Here is a 13,852-nt window from a genome sequence, read left to right as displayed (position 1 = left end):
AACATTTGGTCACTCATTTAGGACCGAGCCAGCCGTTGCTGAACGACGCTTTTTATTATTTGTCTTTATAGCGGCTACAAACATGCAAAATCCCTGAAAATTTAAACTGCTTAACTATTACGGTTTATAATATTTCTTAAATAGTCTTAGTAATAGAATCCTATTTGAACCCTAACCTTAACCCTAAAGACAAAAAAATTGCCCGAACCAAATCTAAAGTTAACCTAATTATAGTAGTGGCCTATTTGGCAGAGTGAGCCATAAATAAATTAATTAGTGAAACAGATGTAGCTAATTAGGATCATCAATTACTTACATCTCAATAAGTTTGTGGTAGCTATAGTTATTTAAATAGTACTTACTAGCTGTGACCCGCGGTTGAAACCGCGTAAGTCCGTATCCCGTAGGAATATCGGTATAAAAAGTGCCTATGTGTTATTTTTAGTTGTCAAGCTATCTACGAAGCAAAATAGTATTATTATTCACCAATAAAAATAAAACAGGAATATGACATTTTCTAAAAAAAATCGATTAGCTAGATCGATTTATCGCCCCCGAAACCCCCTATATACTAAATTTCATGAAAATCGTTGGAGCCGATTCCGAGATTCCAATTATATATATATATATATATATATATATATATATATATATGCAAGAATTGCTCGTTTAAAGGTATAAGATATAAGTGACAAACGAAGCAACATTTGTAACAACACGATTTTCATTTATTTTTAAGATAAAATATAAATGAAGATTTAACAGCAATGCTGTTGAAAAAAGCAACACGCTATTCCTAGGTATGTATGTTATATGTCTTATTATAATTGTTTCTTTGCAACAGTTATTTTTATAATTATAATGAGAAAAAATAGAGTCTTTCTATTAGCTAAAGTTAACGCATTAAAAACCATTTTCAATTTTATGACTAACATATCAAATAAACAAACAAATAACAAAATATTCATCATGCTTACAAATATTCACATTATTTTTTATCACCATACATTATAGAAAATAAATCAGTGCCTCAATGAAAGCGTTATTGCGTACAAAACATACCAGTAACTGCGATTAATTAAAGCCCCAATTTCCTGTACAAAAATTAAATTATTTAAGTCGATGAAGTTAATCACTTCATTTATTACGTACTTTATAGCCTCTAGCTAAATTACTCCAATTAACTTATATCAAAAGAAAGCATTTTTACATTGAAATCATTGAACAAAATTTAAAGTATTTCATGTCGAAACTAGCGATTCGCCCCGTCTTCACCAGAGCATTTTGAGATCACGTACATATCCAACACAGAAAAATATGAAATTTTCACAGTCAGAAAATAAGAACATTCAAGCAAGAAGTCATGATACGATATTATATTTTCTACGTAGGTGGAGAATTATCCTGTCAAATCATTATTTTTTGGATGCATTACGGCATAAGGAACGAAATCATTACAAATTGCCATCGAATAACGGTGTTATAGTATTATAATATTATCCGTGACTGTACTGTACCATAAATGGTGTACTAAGTGTGTGAGAAATATTGCATACTCACGGCACTGAGGGAAAAGTCGTGGGCTATGTCGGATTCCTACCGACCAAAACCCCACTGTGTTCCGTCGAGCCGCTTTAGTGAAGGGGCCACGGGAGCTGGTTAAAATTCATCCGCGGGTTACTTTTCCCCTGCGATCCTTTTATTACTAACAAGTCGTAGTAAGTCATAATCCATTAGTTAGTAATTTTCTTCTTAACTTCTTATTTATTGAAACGATAATGTCCCACTGTAAAAAAATATTTGTATTCTTTCTTGCATCTTGCGAAAAAAAAAGTCAATCTATTAAATGCGTAATCGTCCGTACAGTAGCACTGAATCATAAAGAAGGTAATAATTCAGGTGATCTTATAAAATGTAGAGCTTGTCATATAACCTAACTAAGTAATCTGTAATTATACTTAATGATGACCACACTGAAGATAAATGACAGCACCAACATTTCTGTTCGTTCGTAACCAAGCCATTAAATCTTTAAAAAAAGTTGGTTCGTTGACATCTGCCGTGACACTGACGTATGACAGCTTCATTGTTGAGTATTCCTTGTAAATTGTAAATTTGTAATGTATTGAGTAAATGACAATTGATTTATGATTGTATATGTGGGGTATGGGGATTGGGGAATCAGTTTCAATCTGTAATTAAAATCTAAAATAAAAATTAACTTACATAGAATTACAGCGATAGTTAATACAATACAACACATTAGGTTTAATTATGTGGAGACGTTTGCACAATTCATTGCCCTATTATTTATTATTTACACAACAAAACAATATCGATATAACAATAACAAATAATGTTAAGATATGGACTGTGCAATTTGATAAAGAAGGATTTATTTCTTATTTAAAAGTGAGAATTTCTTTGATTGTGTAAAGTATATAATTCTAGATTAATACATTTAACATCTGTGTTTCTTTCAGGACAACAATTTTGCTTTAGAAATAGAAACTGATGAATTATTTACAAATGGAATTCAAATGTTATCTCAACCTGAATATTTAAAATCTGTTGATGTGACAATTGAGGGAGATCAACTGAAACTTTCAATGTCAAGAAACTTTGGTTATCCAATAAAACTAGTATTAAAGCTAAAACTGGGATCCCACGATAAAGTAAGTTCATAGAAAATATATCAATTGTCTATACCTACAGCAAAGTGTATTTTTTTGTAACAGAAAACAGTGGAATAGTCTCCAAGGATACTAACAAGTTTATCCTTCTATTTATCTTTTTTCATTCAATTGAAGGCAAAATATAATAATCTGAGTATTTGAATCTGTATCAGCCATGCAATATTGCAATAACAGCTTCATTTTTTTATTGGTAAGTGTGATGCCCATATGATGAGAAGTTATTATTGTTGCAATTTTTTTTTTTCATTTTTGTGATAAGTAATATCTCCAATACCAACAATTATGTAGAGTATGCATGGCAACTAAAGATACCCCATGTCATGATAGCATTTAAGACAGTTTGGGTTATAGGAAAAGGTACTCAAATTGTCCTAAATCTTTCAAAAGCTCTCACAAGCTGCTAAGCTTTACGGAGGATGTGGTTGGTTTCAGCTTTCAGCTGTATGTTAAATTGTGATAAATTTATTATCTACATTAAGCGAATAAAGTCAATTTGAATTCGAATTAGACTGTTTCCATTCTCCTTTCCTTTTCACAAACTGCAGAAACATGCTTGTTTTATTCTTATATCTCCGTTATTATTATTGTCTTGCATTTATCAATTTACAGTTTTACAAAATCGTAACACAGCCATTAATGAAAACCGTTCAGGACTTAAGAAACAGCGAAACAGAGTTACGCAATTTGTTAAAACGCAAAGATAAAGAAATTGAAGAATACAAAATGGAGGCTGGAGAAATTTGCTTAAGTGAGTTGAAATAATCATATTATGTTTTATAACTGTGATATATATTGTCCCCCCCTACTGGTACATAAGCTATAGCATGGACTGTATTTAATTATTATTTGAGTAGTTATTAATATAGTTGACAAATAATCAGATCAAATATTAACATTGTAATTAGAAGTGAATTATCTATTATTTTCAGGATACCTAAAAACACAACCATTTAATGATGAAGCACATATGGAAAAGCACACTGTATTTGACATACATTTTGGATCTTCTGATATTTTAACAAACTCAGAAGAAGAAACTACAAGCAATTCTGAAATTACAGTGTAAGTACTAGTCTGGTTTTATTTAATGCTTTTTATGTGAAGTAGGCCAGCTTGCACCAGGAAATATAAAAAAAATCATTAGTAAAAAGGCATGTCAATGTGGGCGCATTTCATTAAAAAAAAAAGGATTCCGACATGGAATTGTTAGAATTGTTAGTCCTGCTTTTGATAGTACTCATACGGCGCATCTATTTTGCCGCTAAAAAACGAAAAAGACGGTACTAGATTAAGCATTTTTTTTTATGCCACAGTCGGCAATGGAGCTGGTGGGACACATGATGGTAAGCGCTACCACCACCCATGAACATTTAGAGAAGCGTAAGGTCCATTGCAGACCTTACGCCTCTACAAATGGATTGCCGAGTTCCGACTTCAAATTGGAAAGGGATGAAGAAATGATTATTGAGAGGAGTAAAGGAAAGGACTGGGAAGAATAAGGACAAAGATATATATCCTCTGACTATCCCGATCACCGAATGATAGACAGAAGTATGATATTTTACACCGATCTGTGGGGGTATAGTACTTCCCTGGTGCGAGCTGGCTTAATTCGTGCCGAAGCGTGCTCGATTACCACATACAAAGTTTACACATTAGTTTCGAGAATGATTAAATCTTGTATGTTATTGTAATTGTAAAAGCTTAAGTCCTACAAAACTGGACGCATTTTGATTAAATTGTTCGCTCATTTTATATCTTTGTGTGCTTGTAATACTGGCTTGTTGCTGACTGAGCAATGAACTGTAGCGCACGAACCCCACACTTCCAAGTTAATACAGGCTGTTCTTGTTTTATATTTGATCTTTTACCATAAAGTATTAGATCTGCAGAGACAATTTAGTCTAGAAAAAAGGATCATAAGAAATGTTATTTTAAATTTCTTTATTATATTCTCTATTTGAAATAATGTTTTATTATAAATAAATCGGCTTCCTCTAACTTTATGTACCCAATTTTCATATTAGTTTTTGTTATAGATTAATTGAGTTTATTTGGATATTTAGAACAAACCAAAGCTACTCAATGGGAACCGAACAGCTTTTTAAGAATGTTGTTTAAATTACTGTCTTTTTGTCATCATCATCATCATCATTATCCTTATTACAAAAACACAGTAGTATACACATTTCATACAGATTATGTGCATTAAATCAGTAAAAATTCTGTAAATTTATCATAGTATTTTTATCGCTTTATTTTTTGTCTATTACCTTTATACTTATTTATACTTCAGGAAAGAAGAGAAAACTGAACACATGAACATAAAAACAGAGCCAGCTTCACAAGTAGTTCAAATGGAAATGCAAGTTGTTCCAGACGAAGTGAAGCCAATTGTTATAAAGAAGGAATCAAATATAGCACCAAAAAAAAGAAAATTCACATTGAATATTTAGAGTTAAGTATCATAATTATTTTACACTAAGTTTATTTATTACATGAATATTTCATTCTGAAAATGTAAGAAGATGTATCATGAAATATCAATGTCTGTAAGACTATATATTTTATTTATTTATTTATAGCCGCATCAATGAACTCATATTTTTGTTTTATTCATGGTAAATTACATATTTAAATGTAAGTTTAGTAAATTTTTAAATGTTTTGAAGTAGCTGTTAAATGTATACCTGGTATTTATCAATAATAATTTATTAGAAAATAATGATGAAATGATATTTATGTTACTCCTAGAATATTCTAATGAATATCTTTTTATGAAAAATGTGACCGAGTTATATTAGTGGAATTTAGATGTAAGGGTAGAATAGTGAATAATTATAAAAAATAAAGTCATGATTTGATCGTAATAAAAATTTATTTTACATAGAACTGCCCATTTGCGCTGGAGTGAAAAACGTAGTAAACGGCAATTCATTAGACTAGTTTTATAAGTTTAGTCACTATTTACTAAAATAATTAGGGGGCGTCCATAAATTACGTGATACATTTTTCAGGACTTTTTATTTATGTACGCCCCCTTACTATTCTTGAAAAATGTTAAAATCAAACTTTGGGTGTATAATCTGGAAGTATTGCAGGCCTCTATTCGAAATCTACTTCTAGTGTTTAAATCTAATCCATTCAAAGCCAGTAAAATAACCAATACTTGAAACAACTCTTTCATATCACAATTTGAATTCCGTTCACATACTAGCCGCGTTCTAATAAAAATTCACTCCTTTTTTGTTGATATAGCAGCTTTATATAGCAATTTATCAATCCAATCCAATGAAATCTTACTTATTGTAACGTTATTAATGTTGTGATTAAACATGCATTAATTTATCAATACGATATAATATCTACCATTAGAAAATTTTAAATAAATTGTTTAAATTCGTAAAATGTGCTGTTCATTGTCTATCATTACAGTTCGTGAGCAATGAATAGGCTGCGTATTAAATTTCATTGCCTGAAGCCAAACAAGGCCTATTTAATACATCTCTAATCTATATTTAATTCTAGGGAATTTCGCATTGTTATTTAAGCTAACGGTTGGATAATATGAGTTGGTGATCAAATTCATTACACTTACTCTTTCTTTACCACGATCCAAAATAATCTATACTTATAAACTGTAACATACAATGATATTAGTAAAAATGTGTAGATATGTTACCAATACAACATTCGATCTTCAAAAAACGGCACGTTAACACGCACACAACAATAGCTCAGGTTTCAATGTCACACTAAATTACGATAAAACGTTAAAGTAAGATGGCATGATTTAATTATCGTAAGCGAAAAAGAGACAAACGTATTAGTCACATTTCGACGTCCCGCTCCCAGAGCGCTTTTAACCTATCTACACTTCTCTACTTATAATATCATTGGTTAACATAATGAATTATTTAGATAGCTGCTACATAGCTATAAATTTATCATTCAACACGTTGATGTTCCCATTTCGCATAAAATCTTACTTTTGACAAGTTTCGTGGTATTAACTAGAAATAAATTCCTCTTATATATTTCAATAGAATAATATAACTAAACACCACTGGTCTACTTCACCCTGCCGATTATGAAAGAAATAAACATATGACATAATTTATGATCATTGTCTAAAAATTAAAATCATTCGTATAAATTATGTCAATACTATATACTATATGGGCATAACATATATTTTCAAAACGCCATAGTGAAGTAATCATTCTAGTGTGGGAAAAAGACGTAGCTATAAGGGTCGTCTAGCGCCATCATTTTCTCACACTGGAATTTGTGCTGCTTTGAGACGTTACGGTAACCCCTAGGGTCTTAATTGACTGACCAATGACATTTTTAACAGAACTGTTGCCATCACAATAAGACAACTTCCTGTCTCATGTACAGCATTTCAAGTTTCGTTTCATCGGAAGTTCAGTTTTTATGGCATAGCCGGTAACCGAGATGGTGGTTCGCCTGATGGTAAGCGATCACCACCACCCGTGCACGTTATCCGCTTTTGTAGTGTAGGGGAAAAGAACAAGGTTTGAAACCTGGAAAGTACGAATGGACTGGGAAGGTTGAGGAAAGGGGCAGTTGACGAACAGTGACGCGTCTCAGGATTACCACATTTAATACAATATGCATAAAGCGTGCACACAGTCTATAATTGTAGCTATAATTCCTTAAGAAGCTATTTCTACCTTTATAATATGAGTATTGAGTACTCTAGAGAATATACTATCTTCAACTATAGTGGTAGAAGTTGCTTCGAAATCAACCGGAATAAAACACCCAATTAAATCACGTTAACTTTTCAAACGATTTAGAGCACATACGATTATACTGATGTGAACGTATCCAAGCATAAAGCTAAGTATAACAGACTTAAAACAGCTTCATTTCTCAACTTTGTCCAATCTAATTTTGGATTTCAGCTAGATTATGTTAGGTACCGACCCATTTTATACGATTCATTCGAGTTTTAAAGGCTACCTCTTAATGGGTACCTGATCGCGAACCCTGTCTTATTTCTCACCGATTCCGTTAATAGGTATTTTGCTATAATATTCAATAGAAACTTAATCTAACAGCTGCACTTTGATACGTCCGTCTCAGATTCTGATGGCTTAATGACGTTGTCCCTTTCTTTCAGTTCGAATGCATCCGCCTGAAAGGAAGTGGAATAGAATTTATTTATTCATAGCTATATAAGAAAAGTATAAAGAATAGAAGATATATAATCGATCATGAGGCTAGTTGCCATCCTGCATCTTAAGTCATAACACGACCATGAGTTTTGGTACTTGGCCACCCGATATCCTGTCTTAGTAATTTAATTTCTTCTACTTTTTTTCAAATTTATATCGATTGTTAGTCCAAGTAAAGTCTATTAACTGTTACTGTCAAGATTTGTATCGGTAACGTACTAAAATGAACATTGATTTGTATCGAAATTTAGGTAAAACTATGCCTAAGTGTATATGCATGTATACACAACATCGGTAGGATTGTTTGGGTTTAAGATAAGTAACCTTAAAACACAAAATATGGGATGGTATGAACTCTGAAAAGTAGTTTAACTCTAAAATCTTGAAAACACATTATCATTAAACATTCCATTACCTTCGAATCTCTGTATTCCCTTATTCTTCTCGCTAGCGTAAGGAAAGCTTCTTCAATGTTTATATTATTCTTGCAAGATACTTCAAAGAACGGCATATCAAAATCGTCAGCAATCTGTAAAATCAAATTTAAATTGATGTGTATCAGTACCCATAACTCAAACATAATTAAAAAGCTTCAAATATGTCGAAAATGTCGAAAAATGAAAATTCTCATGATTCACCGACATAGTTATTCGCCATTACTGTGATTCATAGAAAACATCGTTAAGTCTGAGACGACGCTGATGCATGTTAATATTTATCCTATTATTTAGTGTTGTGTAAAATAGATGTTGCTCGATTCTAAGACCTAACCGATATGCATACAAAATTTCAGAAGAATCGATCCAGTCGTTTTGGAGGAGTATGGGAACGAATATTGTGACACGAGAATTTTATAAACAACATTAACACCAATAAAAAAACATAATCTAGTTTGTATTTATAGATAGGCATTAGTATCAAGGTTTTCTAATTAGAACTATATGAAGTAACATTTTTATCATGAACTATTCTATAAATATACCTTTTGCCCTCTTTCCTTGGGCACAGCTCTGTGGTTTTCATGAACGTCGCACTTATTTCCAACTAAAACTTTGATTACATCTGGCGATGCATACTGAAAATTGATAAATAAAGTAGTTTAATTTTCTTGAAGAAATAATGAATCTAAATACAAATTTACTCTCATTTAATTTTGTTTCCCCTGATAAATATATCCGCTCTTACCCACAAAATGGCTACAAAACTTAAAACAGGAGTAACAATATAACAGTAATAATTGATTATCCAAATAAAATCCTACGCCTACTAATATCCTACTTCCTACTTATATTATAAATGCAAAAGTTTGTAAGGATGTGTGCGTGTTTGTTACAAAAACTACCGAACCGATTGCAATGAAATTTGGTACGTAGACAGCTGGACAGCTGGAATAATATATAAGCACAGGCGGACTTACGCGGGTGTAACTGCGGGGCGCAGCTAGTTTTACTATAAACATCTACAAACAAATGTTTAATAACATCAATTAAAATGTTAAAATTGATGTCGTTGAAATCGTTTCTCCGACTTTACTAGAAAATACACATTATTTAACTTACCTCTTGAATATTCCGTAGCCAGTATGACAAATGGTTAAATGATTCCAGATTAGTGATATCATACATGAGTATAATGCCCATGGCCCCTCTGTAATAAGCGGTTGTGAGGGTCCTAAACCTCTCTTGTCCCGCAGTATCCCATATTTGAAGCTTAATTGGCACTCCGTCTAAATTAATAATTTTTTGTTTGAAGTCTATCCCTGCAATTAAATAACCACGTTTATGAGTACTAATTCAACTTCACCGGAATTCAATTATTTTCAATACAATTTCGTCAATAAAACGAACTTTTATAGTTTCAATTATAAATGTTGTTATATTTTAATATTACTAAACGAGCGGCCTGTTCATTATGTTTTACGTCCCTTTTATTAAATTAGTTTTGTACAAACGTTTTAATTCTGTATAATAAAAGGAAAACCGGAATTATAACATTCTTTGCGTCTATTACATACTAAAGAGATTACCTACTGCAACTTAATTGTCAGATAAAAGTCAACCTAAATTAAAAAAGTGAATAAAATAAAAAGAACACTTGTATTTCAAATCAATGAATTAAAACGAAAGGGTTAGGTAGGTGCATATTAATTTTTAAGGTTATTTTTTAAGAACGTTTAAAATTATGCCATTAAATTTATATATCTTAATGCTTGACTTATCATGGTTTTGTTCAAGTGCTGGTAGGTATTTTTAATCGTTAATACACAAAATGTGCCATTAAAGATTCTGATGCAAATTAATTAATATCAGTCGTTTAATTTTATGTGTTGACGTAAATGACTTGTATATATAGTAAGAACACATCAATACTTATACTCGATAAATCAAAATTAAACAGTCGTAAATGGCATTGTTCTTCGTTCTATAGCTTATTGTTCTTGCAATATCCGCCTTCATAATATCCTTAGTTCTTCATATTACAAAGAGGTTCTAAACAGCATCACCACAGTCACAAAGGCTAATAAAATATAAGAAGTAAAAGTTTACTCACCTATTGTCGATATGTAAATATCGTAATATCTTTCGTCACAATATCTATGCACAATACACGTTTTTCCTACATTTGAGTCGCCTAAAACTAGCAATTTATATGTAGCTGAAAAATCTAAAGCCATATTTTTTGTTTACTTCGTTCCAAGAAGGCGGGTGGCAGCCCAAAACATCGGCTGAACTGTCAAAACCGCGAAAAATCGATGAAGGTAAATGCGCATGTGCGGGATGCGGGTACACCCCGGTCTAACAAGAAACTTGTTGCAAGGCAGGGCCACATATCAAAAGACAAATCCACAGCTGACGCGAACAGGATTGATAATAAACTCGGATTTGTTCAAAGATAAATAACATATTACCGCAAGATATTTTACATGTTCCGACGCATTTTGTAGTGAATTGAATTTGTATTTATGTATCTAGTTGAACTCAAATATTTAAGCATCAACTGTAAACAAAATTCCTTAGCCAGATTAGGTATCCAAGTCATAAACTCCCTTCCGGGTGCTGTGGGTGTTGCACTTACATTAACAGTTCCATTTATTTCACTTAAATCCCTTGCATATCTTAGCGATTCATCTCGCTGAACCCTGTAGTATGTAAATGCCTTATGTTTGTATTAATGCGGCTGGCTGGAACTGTAGATCGACAATCAACCTCTTTGTTTACCTGTGTTTGTGCTTTTTCTATTTTTCGTCATATATCCCAGCTTGGCTCATGGGTGACATTTAAAAGCGCGATTTTATTGAAATTTATTAGCTGTTAAGATAAAGTGAATTCATGCAGAATTGTTGTAAAATTTTAAATATAATCTTGGCACATTAAATTAATTTATAGTGGTGGTATTTCCTGTAACTTAAACCATGTAATTAATAATCGTGTATTAAGTAAACATAATACTGTCTGCTTGGAGATTGCCGGTGAACAAAAGGTTATGGTACAATAGTAGTAGAAAGGTTTCCTGCATTTCGTAAATAATAAATTCGAGGCATCCCAGTGCGATCCTGGCGCACGTAACTCAAATACGTGAGGCGTTTGCTCGACGCACGTTCCGGGTCGCACGGTAGCCGCTAAGTCACCATACATTACATTCTCACAGAGCGGCTTCTACAGCTTCATTTGTCAAAGAACCGCAAACCAGAACGCCGCAGTCACTGCCACCACATGATGTATTGTAAATAGTTGCAATTTTGACACAGACGTTATGTTTGCCATTCATAGCGAGTTATGTTATGCCTACTGGTTTCATGCTTTCCTATAATTTAACTGCTGGAGCCGAATGCATATTTGTTACACTGCTCACAGCAGGTGGATTCATTTAAATTAATATCATGACACACAATAATTCCTAAATAATTGGATTAGACATTCGCTGCGCCCTTTACACAATAAGGTCAATTCTTAATCCTTTTCTCAAATAGATTGATTCTTATTTAGTAAAATTAAACGACACCATTATGTCTTAGTCTTCGATATTCACCTATCACCTACTTGTCAATAATAGCTGCTGCGCTAGGAATGACTGCGCATCTTTGCGGACATTTCTTTACCGTCATCGGCCTCTTTAATATCATTTAAACTATCACTTTCGGTCGTCGAGTGCTCTATTGTTTGCGATATGATCTTTTTTCGCTTAATGAGTCCGCAGATCCGGTTGAACGTTACCCAATATGACGCACTTGTGGGAACTTCCAGTTAAGCAACCGACTGTCCGGTTAGTGGGCGAACACTGCAATAGACACTTTCTTTACTAATACCTCATTAATCGAATTTCATACTTGCATCCAAATTTTAAATGGTTCTAAAGTAAACACAATAACGTTTATATTAAATTGTTAATGCATAAAAATCATATTCATTACTAAGTGCAAAGGATAGATATGATTTTTATTGCAGGATTCGAAATTGCATCGTGAGTTAAGATGGCAACTTATTCTCGGTTTAAGAAAAGACCAATTTATTTTCATTATGGCTCTTCTATTTTTGTTTCGGATGGAGTGTAGTTCGAAAGGCTTGGAGGTCGGTGAGGCTAAGGTCGGATGGGGTTCGAGCGGTGGGTTCCGGGAATGTGTGTGACACGCGCGTGTATTGTTCGCAAATTGTTTCGCGCAAGGTCTCTTGTAAATGTCAGTTTCATCGGCGCCGGCGCCGTCTTGCCGTCCGCCGCTTAATAGCAATGTTTTCGCGTAAACAGTTGCTCTAAATCCGGCTGCAATACTTTTATTACCACCTGCGCTGTTTTATAGATTCTCGTTAATTAACGTGAACTTATAATTTAATTTAATTAAAAAAAAAACATCCGGCATTGACATGTAATTTAAACAATTTTTCTCCTTGAAACAAAAAAGCAAATCCTTTCTACAATATGCTAATTGCATTTACGTAAATAGTTATATTAATTATATAGTTTTTATATTTCAAATGATAACAATAAACTGATAATCATTGCAAGATATCCTATATCTCTGATCGACACTAATAAGTATCTACATATGATGAAAATATGAATCTCTTCAAATAGAAAAATAGCGAAAATAACATTATGATGTTCTGATTGTTATAAAGCTATGATGATATGAGTTATAAGTACCTAAGCACCAATCCACTAAACCGATAAACATAATGAGGTGAGGTGTGCTGTTATCAAAGGGGGCATTATCTTTAAAAAAGTTCTTCGATTAATTTTTATTCAAAGTAGCTATTAAGCCAAAATTCTGTAATCAAATTCGTAATTCCTGAAAGTCGAATTCATATCAATTTAAGTTCGAAGGCAGTGCGAAAAATTAATACAACATAGGGCTATATTATAATATTAATAGATAAACAATTATTATACCTATATCATTTATTATAATATGTAGTTGGTCTATTCACGTCCTTACACAAGTGGTACATATTTAAGTTATAATTATTATATGTATATTTATTATATCATCATATCATAAAAAGCATTTCTTTACATTTTACAACCTTTACCTACCAACGGAGATCGTAAAATTATATCGAGTAATTTATTAGTAACGAGACTATTATTCGCACAAGCTAATTTATTGTATACCAGACAAGGTAATAAAATTGCTAGTTTTATGCTCACTCGTATATTTTCGAATCATGAATCCCTATAAAGGTGATGAAAGGCCAACATCATGTTGACAATAAGAATAAAAAATGAATGATTCTGACGTGATTGCGATAGCCCGACGAAATAGATATTAGCGTTGGCTAATTTAAAACACTTAAGCATTCATTACACAACTATTTCTTAAGATAAACATATAACTCGATAGGAGTGACGTAATAAAACAAACACGGTCACTATGGCTTGATTAATAACCATAAATCTCTGTAGATTCGTAATATGGAGACAAATGATCGTCGCAATACTTAACGTAATACTACCTAA

At 32.4% G+C, this 13,852-nt stretch overlaps 2 protein-coding genes across 2 annotated transcripts; one reads left to right on the top strand and one right to left on the bottom strand.

Moving 5' to 3' along the window:
* Window positions 1–2,094: 2,094 nt before the first annotated feature.
* Window positions 2,095–5,561, top strand: LOC119838386. Its single transcript, XM_038364320.1, has 5 exons — window positions 2,095–2,412; window positions 2,484–2,675; window positions 3,306–3,444; window positions 3,626–3,758; window positions 4,993–5,561. Exons 1-5 carry the CDS (start codon window positions 2,275–2,277, stop codon window positions 5,150–5,152), a joined length of 762 nt encoding a protein of 253 aa, XP_038220248.1. The 5' UTR covers window positions 2,095–2,274; the 3' UTR covers window positions 5,153–5,561.
* Window positions 5,562–7,304: 1,743 nt separating this feature from the next.
* On the bottom strand, window positions 7,305–10,635 carry LOC119838387 (ras-related protein Rab-8A). The gene is made up of 5 exons (XM_038364321.1): window positions 10,451–10,635; window positions 9,460–9,659; window positions 8,883–8,975; window positions 8,316–8,429; window positions 7,305–7,860 (listed from the first exon to the last, which is right to left on the bottom strand). Exons 1-5 carry the CDS (start codon window positions 10,572–10,574, stop codon window positions 7,777–7,779), a joined length of 615 nt encoding a protein of 204 aa, XP_038220249.1. The 5' UTR covers window positions 10,575–10,635; the 3' UTR covers window positions 7,305–7,776.
* Between the last annotated feature and the right edge of the window lie 3,217 nt (window positions 10,636–13,852).

Source organism: Zerene cesonia, unplaced genomic scaffold (genome assembly GCF_012273895.1).
Source record: "Zerene cesonia ecotype Mississippi unplaced genomic scaffold, Zerene_cesonia_1.1 Zces_u002, whole genome shotgun sequence".
Lineage (NCBI taxonomy): Eukaryota > Metazoa > Arthropoda > Insecta > Lepidoptera > Pieridae > Zerene > Zerene cesonia.
This window is presented reverse-complemented; position numbering and strand designations above follow the sequence as displayed.